The 14,344-nt window shown below is 41.0% G+C and overlaps 1 protein-coding gene across 2 annotated transcripts in view; it reads right to left on the reverse strand.

Annotated features, from left to right (window-relative positions):
• Positions 1–384: 384 nt before the first annotated feature.
• lmo3 (LIM domain only 3) overlaps positions 385–14,344 on the reverse strand; it is a 37,898-nt gene continuing 23,938 nt past the window's right edge. For both annotated transcript variants that reach the window (XM_053650718.1, XM_053650717.1), the window contains exons 3-4: positions 8,642–8,767; positions 385–604 (exon numbers count right to left, since the gene is read on the reverse strand). In XM_053650718.1, the coding sequence (XP_053506693.1) occupies positions 499–604; positions 8,642–8,767 (232 nt within the window). In that variant the 3' untranslated portion in view covers positions 385–498. The remainder of the gene's footprint in view (positions 605–8,641; positions 8,768–14,344) is intronic.

Consider the following 14,344-nt stretch of genomic DNA (forward strand, 5'->3'; position numbering starts at 1 on the left):
GCTCCCAGCTGACAGGACTACATTTATACCTTTTCATCACTCAATGATTGTTTTCCCTTTTTTTCATTATGGTCCTTAGCCTGAGAGTGAAATGGGGGTCAGTGGAGAGGGGTCTAAGAATATGCTTGCATTTATTTTATTTTTTTTTGCAGGATTTGATGTGTGTATATTTGTGTGAGTTGTCAGGCCATGGGGTGGATTGTCTCCATGGGGCCGTGGGTCTTAAGGGCAGGGGAGAAGAAGGATCATTTCAAAAGAGCCACAGCAATATCCAAGACCAGCGTCACTTTGCTCAGGGGGACTTGCAAAACCCCCTTCTGCACTCACAAAAGTCTCTATGGCTATTCTGTACAGCAGTGCCCCATAGTGGGCTTTTCTTATGTACATTATCAAGGATAAGGGCTGGAGAGGATGGTAGTGCTTTTGGTGTCTGACCGCATGTCCCCTTTCAGGTCCTCTCTCAGCTCTATCCCCACAAGCGAAAGTGCCATGTAGGGGTCAGCGGACCTGCGGGGCATAGCCTTCCTTCATCAGCCCCTCTTCATAGTCTGTCTGACACAGGATCATGTTGTTCTTCAGGAAGAATTTGTCCCCCACACAAAACCTGAAAAATGAGAAGAGACACAGAGAGAAGGAAAAACAGAGAGAGGGGGGGTTTATTCAATGTGAGATAATCATAGGTGGTTTCCATCTGGCATCCTAAAGCATTCTTGGGTTTGTCTGTCTGGGGAAACCCTTAAATCTTGTAAGTAGAAACTTTACAACCAAGGGTTTCCCCATTCACACAGGATTCCAAGAAGAACCCCTTACCATGAAAGAACATTTGAAGGGTCAGCCGTGCGCTTCACTCAGCGAAGAGGCTTCCTCACACAAAGATAGCCCTTTTCCATTGACAAGGTGTTTGTGCTAGTGCCTTCTCAAGCTATTCTCTACTATTACTTACAAACAAATGATGAACACTAGGTTCTAGATGTCAAAATTAGTTTGATTCCAATTAACGATCCAAGGAAGCCATTTCTATATTGACACTGAAGGATTTGATATTGGTTGGTAAAATCTTCTCAAAGCTTGACATACAGGATGTAAAAGCTTTCACAGTTGTTATAACATTGTCGGAAACAAGGGTTCTTGACAGGTTCTTTGGATGGTTAAGAGTCCCAGCTGATATGAAATGGCATAATGATTATTATGGCTGCTGAAGTGAAGCACAGTAGTGGTGTAAAAGCATGTTTTTTTCTGCATTCTCTCTGGGAGTCCAGAAAGGTGGAATGGGGCATGGAGAGTGCTAGGGGTGCTGGTCATTAAGGACAGGGTTAAGCCTGCCAAGGGGAACTTGGAGTGCTAGGAGTGGCATTGCTAAAAGCAATAAAACACACCTGCTTATAACAGTATATTTGTGCTGTGTATTGTTGCTTAAGCGTTTGACTTTGGATGGTAAAATATGTTCTCAAGGCTTGCAGTATACGTAAAAAGCTTGTAAAACACTCAGCAGCATTAATATACTCACAAATCCTAAATCTGATGGTTCAGCTCTCAAACATGGGTCTCAAAATTGTTTTCATGTTCTCTGAACCAATACTGGCTCTGGCACTGAAAAGGTGTATGAGAGAACTGAGATGAGGGAATTTGAGACAATGAACACTAACCTGACCTCTAACTCTGAAGTGCTTGAGAGGACCTGACCTGAGGGAAGGTGCTGTGTTTACAGTGTGCATCTCTGGAGTGTATCGGTAGCGTGAAGCTGCTTCTTCACCTGCAACATGAATAAATCACAGCCTGGCCTCCACTCACTCTGCCCAATGGGCCACGGTCTCACTTGACCTTTTAGAGAGGAGATTATGTTGGCGAGGAGAGAGAGAAAGTGTGTGAGAAGGGTAATGATATGTTATACATAGGGAGGGAGAGAGACAGAAATGGAGAGAGTGAGGAGAAAGAGAAATAGGGTAGGAAAGATAAAAAAGGAATGAGAGAGAGAGAGAGAGAGAGAGAGAGAGAGAGAGAGAGAGCTCCTCTGTGTGCTGAGTTGTCCTAAGGGCTGCTTATCTTGCTCACAGCGGGTTCGACAAGGTCAGACTACAAGTGCGCAATTCTGTTTACCAGTGTGCTTCCCCTCCTTCTTTCTTGCCGCATGTGTGTGTGTACCTGAAACTCCCCCATCACCATTTTAGCTAGAAGATTAAAAGACTAGTTCACTTCTCAGCTTGAGGCTGGAACAGGAGCGCAAACAAACTCAGCAGGCTTCAATCCCCCTGCGAGCCCATTTGCCTCCAATCAAGAGCTCTTAAATGTGCTCTGTTGACCACACTGCATTGTTTTAGGGAATGAAAAGATCAATTGAACAGAGACACGTTAACCTTTCCATCTATCTAGCAACCTAACAAGCAGTGGAGACAGCCCTGCATAAACTGTTTCTAATCACAAACTCTTTCCCTGTGAAAGTTTGTAAAAGATTGTATTAGTCACAGGTGACAGTGTCAGCCGGCAGCCGCAGCCATTAGGCAGAATCAAGTATCAACAAGTAATATCCATTAATTGTGCTTGTTGACATGGTGATTAACACAAAGCAGAGGTGTGCTTAATGTAATGGTGTCGTTGGCACCAATAAAAACGTCCTGTTTAAATGACACATTCTTCCCAGGAATCCATTAGTGTCCATCTTTTTTGACACCCGGGACCCTCTCCTCCTCCTCCTCGTACCCCCATCCCTCTCTCTATCTCGCTCCCCCTGCTAACAGGAACCTTCGGTGTTTATTTAAAGCCTGTGTTTTCCGGCTGCCTTTTTGTCCCATCACCGCCCAGTTTCACAGCACCAAATTGTTTCTGCTTGGTGAAATGTCAACAGTGCTGGTGACATCTGAGCGCCAATTATGACAAGGATATTGCAGGCAGCCCATCAGAGGTAGCAGTAATAAATGCCCTTGTGCTGCCCTCCATCTTGTGGTTCCTGCAGTCATTACAGATCACCACATGTTCCAACTACCAGCATTCAAACCCCAGCTTCGTGTGTGAAGCCCCCAATAACACTTTCTCACAGAGTTCAAATGCTGCTTCACTACCTTTATTTTTTTGGAAATGTAAATGTACGAATTTAAGCTGACAGCGCTCTAGTTCGTTCTTTCTTTCTGTGTTACTTTCTTTTCTTCCTTCTTTGTTTGTTTCTTTCATATTCTTTCTTTCAAATTTAAAATGATTCATTTTCAGAATTTATTTCTTGTTGCCTTCCTTTAGTCATTCTTTGTCTTCCTCATTTATTTCTTCCCTTCTTTTCCTTGCTTAGTTTCTTCATCTTCCTACCTTCTTTCATTCCATTTTCCCCTCCTATTTATTTAATTTCCTTCTTTCTCGTCAATCTTCCACTTGCTTCCTTCCTTCCTTGTATGTTCCCCTTAATTCCTTCCTTTCTTGTTTGTATCTCTTCTTTTTTTATTCATTTATTGGTCTTCCTTCCTTCTTTGTTAATTTCTCTCCCTTCTTTTCTTACCTCTTTATTTATTTCTCTTCTTCCTCTTTCTTGTTTTCCTTCCTTCCTTTCTTCTCTTCCTTACCTCCCTAACTCTTCCTTTCTTCTCTTCCTTGTCTTTACTTCCCCTCTCCCCCTTCCTCCTCCTACTTGCCCCCCTCAGGTCTGACAGTTGTGATGAATATGTCTATTGAGAGCCATCTAGCTGAAGAAAAGATTCCAAGGCAGCACCTAATGATGTATGACTACTTCTGCGATTTGCCTCGGAGGTCCATGTTAACTATAGTAGTAACATCTCCAGGACAAAATAACAGGCAGCTGCTAAATGAGGGATAGAGAAGAGTAGGGAGAACATGAAGCAGCTGGAGAGACTAGAATCAGAAAAGAGAAGAATAGAATAGAAGCAACTATTTCGTGCAAGTTCTTTGTTTCTTAGAAGTAACATTTCATTTGGTGTGGATCTGAGGGACAAGGTGGCCAATTGCAGCACACAGACTGTAGAAGTTCAGTCCCCATAGCAGTCTACAGACGAATGTGGCTCCGGCAAGCTCCCCATCTGACTTTGACCCATGCTTGTGACCTCCTCCTGCCTGGCACCTGTGGCCTGAGCCCCTGTACCAGTCCCCAGAGAGTCTTTGGGCAGCAGTGGCCAGCCTCATCAGCACAAGGCAAGCCGTCTATAGTGGGCTGATGAGGCCAGAGTGGACAACAGACTCATCGATTAACTGTTCCCCTAGCTCTAATCTGTGTCTAATGGGTTGCTAGAGTCACTCAAAATCTAACACAGACACACACAGACACACACAGACACACACAGACACACACAGACACACACAGACACACACAGACACACACAGACACACAGACAGAGGTCAGTGCCCATTAACTAAGCTGAAGAAATAGCTCCAGAGTTTGTCGGGTTGTAAACTCTGATCCAACTCTAAAAAACCAGACCAGGCTTCTACTAGAACTTGGTATTGTGCTATATCCTGAAATACAGTGACTATGAATGATTATCTCCTTGCTTGAATGGAGACACATAAATCATATCTGAAACATGCTATTCTGTGCAACTGATTCACATTTTGTCCATCTCACAGCAGAGAAATGAATTCAGATACAAACAGAGGCTGAGCTTTATATTTCTTTGTAAAATGTCTCTTAAAATGTCTCTCTAAATGGCTTCCTGGGCCTGGAATTCAGTGCGATGAAATCGGGATAATCGCTGGCAGTATGTAACATTTTCTCCTCTCAGCTGTGCTTTTGTGTGGGCTGCGGTGACTAATAAAGCTGCTAAAAGGAGATGATGGTTGTGTAAATGTGTGTGCATGGGGGAAGGGGTGGAGGGGCTGAAGTGTGTGTACAAGTCTGATTGTATCCATTTAACCACAGAGTGGGAATGTTGGGCCATGGTTGACCCTTTAGAAGGAGAATAATTACGTGCTGTGAACCCTGCTAACCTCAAATAGCCGTCTACGTGCATCACGAACCCACCGTTAGACCAAGGTAGCCATTTTGTAAGACAGATTAGATGTCTTCATGAAAGGCCACGGCATTTTGTTATGTTTGTTTGAAGCAGTGGAATGAAAAAGCAGAGGCACCAGATGGATAGGGGTGCAATGCTGGTTAAATAAGTAAACTATAGAAATCGATAGCTTTCGATTTCTATTTATTTTCACCAATCAATTTTCTAACTTCTTGTATAATATTACTATGAATGTACGAGGGCTGCACAGATCCTTCCCAGTCTCCAAAAGAGAATATGGCTGATTATGTCCTTAAATGCCAAACAGGGTTTATCTCCTGCTAAACTGGGCTTTTAGGGGGTGTACTAGTTGGCGGTTGTTATTTATGTATTTTAAATAAATAAATAAATAAATAAATAAATAAATAAATATCAGTTCATTTTCATGCTTGTGATTTCCCCATTTTGGTTCCTTTGTACTTTGAACTAAATGTGGAAAGCAGGCCCAGAGTGCACAGCACTGGAAGCTCCTGATAAGCAAATCAACATTCAAACCCAATTCAGCGCAAGTGCCAATTGAAAGCAATGGGAGTGTGTCCACCCTCAAATCCTTTTTAAATATCTATTGCCATCGCAGGCAGCTGACAGAGTCTGGATGGCCTTACTGATGTTTATCCAAGAACACCAAAGTGCTGGTAGGCTGAAACCGGGTTGTAGTCCTGACAAAACTGTAATGGAGAGGCTTTCTATTTATCCATCTGTTTTTCATTCAGAGAAGTGCATGAAGTTTTGTGAGGTGCTTTTCATGAAAAGTGATGCACAACAAAGCTGCGTAGGCGTGTCAGATGACATGTCTATGCATGTCTGTAGAGATAATACCATGTCAAGTTGCTGACAAATGAATTGGCATGTAGGCTAATGAGGTGGATTTATATATCACACTGTTGATGCTCCGTTCTCCAGTGTTTTCAGCTCACAAAGAAAAGAAGGTCTTGCCAATATACAGTGGGCTGACAGCTAAATATGCATCTTGAACTCTCAGTATTGAAAAGATGTGTATTTGAGACTCAGCTTGTGCATCTCTGTGGGTGAATTTTCGCCGTGTGTTTAATTGTCAGTCATGATTATTTTTTTTATATCAGCAGTTTTGCAGTTCCGGAGTCCACCATACTTCAGCCATTTCCCTGCTCAAATACATACATATTTGAAGGACCATGTGACTTCCAGACCCGCCTATAAAAATTCTTCTAAACACCCATGTTTCAAAGTGTCAAGAAACTGCTGCAAAAGTCTAGCCTCTGGGTGAGAAACAGCAGCAATTAGTGCAGACACCACACCATAAATCTTGCTGTGAGGGCGGGTGAAATTGTGATGGGCAGGCGTGGCGGCGTAGAGAGGCCTCAGCAGCGAGAGTGCATTCCTGACGTCGATTTTATTAAACACTTGATTGGCTGGCCTAATGTAAAAAGAAAGATTTGCCTGGTTCTAAATGGGTTTTAATGCCGGGAAGGCCAGTGGACCAGGCTAGGCTCTCGCTGATGAAGATTAGCTGACTCCTTGCATTAGGAGAGTGTGTCTCGCGCAGACAAGTGAAGTGGCAAGACAATAACCCGGTGCTAATTGTGCGTAACCAGAACCTGCAATCTGCCCTTCTGATGTGCACTGCTCTTAGGGTTTGTGTGTGTGTAAGAGAAAAACTGAGAAACAGACAGAGGTATCCACTCCACTGGCTCTTCCAAGTATGAAGGAGATTGATGCTTGCAGTTGTCCATGGTGAGCAGTGAAAATGGACTCACACATACGTTTATCTCATCAAGGAATAAGCATAAACTTAAAACAAAATACGTCTGAAAATAGCGAGTGAGGTAATTCAAACTCAAACACCAGTAAAGACCCTAATAGGGATGGGTGATTTTGCTGACACAGTTATAGAGTGAGCAATAATCACTTTTAACTATTTATTTTTGTTTAAAAAAAATGAAATGTTTAGTTGTCAGTAAAAAAAGTGTTTATTGTAACACCAGGGCCAATAGATTACCAAAAAAAAAATTTGATAAGCGTGTAACAAGCATTTCTTTATAAAATTTTTTTTTACTCATTTTATGTTGATTTGTGTGAAATAGTGATCACAGAGATGCTGAAGCAGATTCAAAGTGCATAAACCTTTGCAAGCTCTCATTTTGAACTGAAATCAGAAACAGTTTAAACGACAGTCATTGATTGCAATTTGGATATCCTTCATCTTGGATGACACCCCGAGCATTTTTAGATATCCAAAATGCTCACACACTGCCGATTTAAAGTGTTGTTTGTAGTGAGAATAAAGTTGTGGTGTCGCATCCCTCTGTCATTGTTTACACCATGTCTGCTCTCTGTAGGTGTCTGATTAGCCGAACTGAGCAAGCGGCACTCCTCACATTCACATGACTCGCTCGTGAGAGGAATTTGCAAGGCAACTTAGAACACTGATCAAAAAAAAAAAAAAAAAACACTGAATTTGACAGAGGATTCTAATGTTTCTTTAGTTCATAAACCATGATGATTTTAATACAGTGTTTCATGACTAATACATGCCCAAGTAAGGTCTGCTGTACAGGGGATCATTAGTGGGCTATGTCCTCCAAAATGGGATACTACATCTCCTAATATTTGTATTTCATTCATTCGTTCGTTCATTCATATTCAGTAACCACTTCATCTTGGTCAGGGTCATGGTAGATCCTGGTACGATAGGTCAGAGTCTATCCTGGGAACACTGGGCACAAGGCAGGAATGCCCTCTGGATGGGATGCTAGTCCAAGTACATGCACACAAAAATACACCAAGCCGTAAAAGTTATATTTTTGGGAAATGGGAGGAAATTGGAGAACTGGAGGAAACCCAATTGGACACAGGGAGATCGTACACTATTTTTTTTCCTTTCTCAAAAATATTTCTACTTTTAATAGAATGAAATAAAGTTCATCTCCATGTTGTTAATCTTAAAATTAGGTTTCCCTATAACATTTAGTGGAATGACAGGTTTTAGGAGTGTGTGTGTGCATGATTGTTGAATTTGCTGTCAATATACCACTGACCTCTTAATTTTGGGTAGCATTAGCTGTTCAATTGCTAGGGGAAAAAAGCACATGTGGAAATATTTCCGTGACGCTTCCCGGAAGCCTTCATCGATGAGAGCCTTTTTCTATCAAGTAAGTGAATTAAGAGAACTTGCCAGTTTGATAAGAACCTTCATTAATCAGCAAATATGCACCAACACCTTTATGCTAGTTCAGAATCTCAACAGTTGGTTAGTGGATTAGTGAATTATGACTGGTGGAAAGCAAAACCAATGTGTGTAAAAGATAATCAGAGTGAATATGTATTCTAAGATATTTAGATATCTTTGAGTGTGTATGTGTGTTGGCTGTCCAGAAAGTTCATTTCCCAATACAATTTTTACTACTGAATGCCTAAAAACCTTTCATTAGACTGGTTATGGCAGTTAAAATGTGTGTATTTGTGTATTCTGTGTTTATGAAGGGGGGCAACGACGACAACACACTGCTGATTAATATGTAAAAAGATAACTGATAGACATCACTTATATCTAAGTGTCTTCACGCCTCATAAACATACGTGCTTCTGAGCTTCAGAGTTTGATGGAAAATGCCAGCAAACGCAGTGGATCTGATCAAAGCTCGCAGGTTGGGTAGAGACAGACAGGCAACGCTCACCTCTGGTTACAGAGTTGGCAGGCAAAGCAGTCCAGGTGATAGACATTCTCCTTGGCTCTCATGACCATCTCGAAGGCTGGGATGAGCTTGCTGCAGGCTGCACAGTTCCCCGTCACACCAAACAACCTGCCAAAACATGGGAGGAATCGAGTGTTTTGAAAGACCATCACTAGATAGCTAAGGTTCAATACCACAATGCAATAGATTGCACAGGGTTGCTTCTTTGGTTTAGCTCTTCTCCCCATAGCTCCTCATTACGTTTCAGTGTGATGGGTTAAACAATCATAATAATAATGGCTTCGAAGGTGCCCTAAAGGCACAAGCGACAGTTCAAGTGCACTGGAAATATCACGCAATGACTAGTGCTGCTGACACCGACTCGACAAGGTTAGCACCACAGAGGCCGAGCAGGGACTCGGCCCGGGAAAGATCTTATTATTTGAGAAGGTGTCCTCAGAACAGAGAGAGAGGGGAAAGAAAGAGAAAGCGCGCGAGAGACAGAGAGACAGAGAGACAGAGAGAGAGAGAGAGAGAGAGAGAGAGAGAGAGAGAGAGAGAGGGAGAGAGAGAGAGAGAGAATTCATTAGGGATTCATAGCTGTGACTGTGCTGCAACCTAGTCTGAGTAAAAAGGGGGAAGAAAAAGAGAGAGAGCAATCTGATAACAAAATCATATAACAAAATAACCTATTAGGCAGGCTTCTCCAGGCACTTTTAGCCGTCATTGTTAAAATGATAAAACTGCATGCCACTCTCAAAGCCTGTAAGAGATCGCAATCTGATAAATGATCTCCAGGCCTGTGATATGCAGGGTTGTTTATTAACCTTCGGAAAAAAGCATGTTCCCCACAGGCAAAGCATACAGCAGATAGACTGCGCTCTTATGAATACCTACAGAATTAAGGGATCCCCTCAACACACCTTGGGACAACAAAGGCTATCGTCTGTAGCGGTCAAACTGACTAACGGAGAGCAGAAGGAGGCTTCGGCTGCAAGTTCAGTGGCAAAAATGATTAAATCAAGTACGTCTCTCCTTTTGAGCTGTCTAAATATAGCTACATTTGTGTTATCTTTTTCATCCTACTCATTTCTCTCCAAATGCCTCCAAAGGGCTTAATATGAAATACATGAAATAATGAATCTGTCGTTGTAAGAAGCCTTGGATCTAAAATTGCTAAATGTGAATGTAAATTTGCACTGTGGATTTATAGTGTGATAAAATGCATCCCCAAACAAGCATGTAAGCAAGGAGATGTACTTTCATACGATTATACAGAATTAAAATTGAAATGCAGTCAGACATGCGCACGTATGACTCCAAAAAAAAAAACAAAGTTAAGATTAAACCCTGCTTTGTTTAAGGTGGAGAAAAACATTCCGAGTTTCACCTGATGAATGACAGATGATGCCCATATGAAAAAGTGACGCCTCCAGCTTTTTTGTTGTCAGGTTGAATCAAAATGGCACTGCATTTTTTCCCCCCACTCACACAATCTGTCTTCTTCGACTTCCCATCTCTTGCAAATTTAAAGTGGCCCATGCCTTTAAATGGACATGTCACGCTATTTTCATTTGAGTGAGTGGGTGCAGAGCTGTGGGCTTTCCAAATACAAAAAGCTTTGCTTGTCCCACTAAGTGAGGAATAAACCTGCCTTTATCTGCCTGCTGTCTCTCAGCTTCAACCCAAAAAGTGCACAGTGTTAGGAACATAGGAAATCATATCAACAGCTGGACTGCTGTTTTAACAATCTACAAAAACACAGACCGCTGCATTGATGACAGTTTGTACAAAACCGCACATGTAAGGTTAAAGATTGTTTGACAGGTCATTGCATGCATCCAAAGAACGGGATATACTGCTAAATACGCAAAGACTGGAGCTAAGACAGTACAGGCAACTGATACAAAATTAATAACAATAATAATAACAAAAGTAATAATGTGCAATAGGTGATTTTGTGCTTAAGGACATGGGACTACTACAATTTAATTTTAGCACATAATATAGTTTAATGCATAAAGGAAAATAATATTTAATAATTGTAGTTTGCAACAGACAGGAGTCCCATCCAGGGTGTATTCCCATCTCATGCCCAGTGTTCCCAGGCTAGGCTCCGGAACCTTCTAGACTCTGAGCAGGTAAAAGTGGATATTTAAGCTGAATGAATGAATGCATGGGAAAACTGAAGTTCTTATAGAAATGTTATTGTTAGACAAAATATCTTTTCATTTGAGTGTACTATTTGAATTTTTATTTTTAAAAAATCTTATACAATCAATTTTGCACATTCTTTTGAAGGGTGCCATTAAATCCGGATTTGACTGTAGCTGAGCACATTTCACACTAAATAGCTTCATGTGAACCTGGTGACTTTGTGCTGTGGTATTGCCCAAACCTATAGTGCATTTCAACAAATAATCATAGCACGATGTGCTTTACAAAGGTGCACAGGTGAAATCCCTCAGAAGAATTGCTACAGCACAAACCCTGGACCAACTGGCTAACAGGCCATTAAACAACACACTCTCTCTGGGACTCCTGCACCCAAGAACACTGTGACAGAAGAAAACAAAACATAATGCCATGTCCATTATAATTCTGTATTCACTGCCATACTGTGTGGAAAACTTGTCATAAAGCTCAGATGCTCAGAAAACCCCCAAAGAAAAGGCTGGATCCTGAATGCCCTGCAAGAACAACTGTTTACACGGAGCACTACTGCCCTCGCTGACTGCTAGCGGATTTCACGATACATTTTTTGGCTAGACAGACACACACACAGCAAAATATATCCCTAGTCATAAATACCAAAATAAAGACAGCACAACTGAACTGATAAATGACCAATTAAACTGCAAGTACCCTCTTTACTAAAGGTTCGTGTGTGTAAAAACCTAAAGACGTGCAAGCTTATTTTAGAGTCTACAGAGGATTACATCTTTTAAATGAGTAAAATATCAATCAATGAATATCAATGAATGCTTTCTTTAATAAATAAGGTTATGAATATCAAAAAAGTACTATCTAAAAGTACAAGGCAGTGTCAGTAGAAATAGATTAAATAAGCACCTGCAGTATGAATTATTAGCCACAAATTAATATGACCAAAGGGCAGGTATTATGTGTCTGATATTTGAGCACAAAAAAATGAAAAAAGAAAAAAAAAAGGCAAAAAAATTCTCTCTAAAAATACGTTCTCTAAAATTTAATTCTTGGAAGTAGTTTTAGCTTAAAAAATAAATTTAAAAAAATGAAAAAAATTCACAAAATTAACCTTAAATCCAATCTTAATCCAAAACTGAACTCAGATTCCCAGGATCCTTAGCCCCAATTATCGAGCTACAGGCAACACCGACTACGGCACATACAGTTCCCCGATCTGAACTTTTGATTAAGCGCACCTGTTCCCTTTCTCTCTCTCTCAAGTCTTGCTCTTGGCCAGTGATGAGTCCAAGCGTGTCTGTTTTTCTTTTTGAATGGCGTTTTGCTCTTTTTTTTTTTTTTTTTTTTTTTTTCAGTTCTATATAGTTTAAGGGTCTTTCTTAGCATGGTGTATTGTATGGTCACATGACATTTGCTTGTCGTTCTTTCACCATTGGACTCTTTCAATAAACCTGCATTTGCATCTGAAGTCTCCCGACAGTCTTGGTTTTCAAACAGTAATGAGGAATTTTCTAGAAATCATATCATTACAGCAGTAAAGCTACTTTTATAGCAGCTATTTGCCACTTTGGCTACCGTGGATACCAACAGCATTCAAGGAGTCTGCACAAGGTTTATTTATTTACATATACCTCATGCCCATTCATGTTTGCACTCCAATTTTGTGTTCATATTGTTTTCGGAGCAATTTTGTGAAACAGCTATCCACCAGCTCGACACGTAATTATGAACTGTTTCAGTTTAATCTTCCAGGAGTCTTATTGGCATCTAAACTTTATTCAATATTCTGCTTACTCATGGCAAACAAATCTATGTTACATCCATGTCCCATAAGAACGCACACCAAAACTGTACAAAGAAAATGCAGGGTTTTGATCTCGTAAGCGATGAATGTCCAAAAAAAGATGTTCTTTTCCTTAGATGCTCGAGGAACAATGAGTAGAAAATGAGCCCAGGTATTTTGGGAATATATTTCCCAACTTGTTTTCAAGCAAAAAGCACTTTTGAATTTAGTTTGTCTCTTGTTCCTCAGCCTGACAACTTGAGTTGTCAAGTTTCAAAAAGCTTATGAATAAAGGAAGAGGCATGTGTCCTAACAGAAACTCTTCTTTTCTTGTTTGTTCCATAAGGCATTAAAATGTAAGACATTCGTTACTACAGATTCTGTGTTGGCTGCAGTTGAGAGAAACCATTCATATTAAAGGCACAGTATTATATGGATAAATAGTTTGAAGACATGTTGCTGGGTTGTTATTTGTAATATCCTCAATATGGTCAGCGGTTCAACAGTACCACGGGTACGATGGTAAACATTAAAGCTGACCCATACAGGACTAGAGCACAGTACGTGTCTCATAACAAACGCTCTATCTAATATGCACTCTATCAAAAGTTTAGAGTTATTACAGATGATGAAGGTGCACCAAATACTGATGTCTCCTGAGAAGGACCTGAGTCCACGCCATGCAGGAGAGGAAGGAGGGAGGAGGCGATGGATGAAGCCCTACCTGCCACTTGTCTTTGCTTGCTCCGTCAGTTTGATGCCAGAGACGCTAATGGTTCTCTGGGGAGGCAGCAAATTAAGTGTGCTTGGCTAGTAATGAATTCAAAGGGCACATGTTCTCCAAATCTGGTCTCTAAGAGGAGCAAAGTATAAACCTTGACATGCACAGACCAACACTGGATGATAAAGTACACAAACGTACTCTTCTTTTTTTAGGGCGGGTTGATTAGCTTGAGGCATGGTTAACTTTTCTGTCTGGCCAGGAGCCCAGTGGGAAGCCTGTTACAGAGGAAATCACTTTTGCTCCAACTCAAAGCTTGACAAAACAGCATATATATTTAAAGAGGCTGAAAGAGGCAACACGAAATTAGAATTCATCGCGCCGTAGATTTCAGCAGCACCTTATTGGAGAGAAAAGGTGCACAGCAGTACTTCATGGCTGAATGGTAAGTATTTGATGAGAGAAAAACAGATACCAATTAAATTATTCCACAAGGCTTTAGCCCAGTGGGTGCAGGAGCGAAACCCAGGCACTCAGCTCGCTTGTAATGATTAGACAACGGCCTGTTGGAAAAAGCACAAGTGATGTCACCTCAACATGGTCACCAAGTTGTACAATTCGTATAATTTACTTGCCGTCACACTCGAATGAGAACATTTTATTATTATTATCATGTGCAGAAACAAACCGAAGTAAAAGCAAGACGGCTCAAAGCACCTTTATGAGTTTATCCCATGTTTTTTTTTTCTCCCTTCAACCATTTATGTATTCTCTAAACATCAAGGGCAACAAATTAAGCATACTTTCTTTCAGGGCCAATCATTACTTTTTCCCTTTAAAGTAAAAAAAAAAAAAGTAAAAAAAAAAAAAAAAAAAGAGCGAGCGATAACACCGCCACCTCTAGAGCCATTTGAAATTCTGACAGTGGCTCCCTCTTTCTCCTTCCTCCCCTTCCCCTCTGCCACCCCGCCACTTCAATTGCTCTGGCCTCGGCATGCATTCATCAGCTGCCGAATTAGAATTTGTTTCCTCACAA

This window comes from Ictalurus furcatus, chromosome 19 (genome assembly GCF_023375685.1).
Source record: "Ictalurus furcatus strain D&B chromosome 19, Billie_1.0, whole genome shotgun sequence".
Classification (NCBI taxonomy): Eukaryota; Metazoa; Chordata; class Actinopteri; order Siluriformes; family Ictaluridae; genus Ictalurus; species Ictalurus furcatus.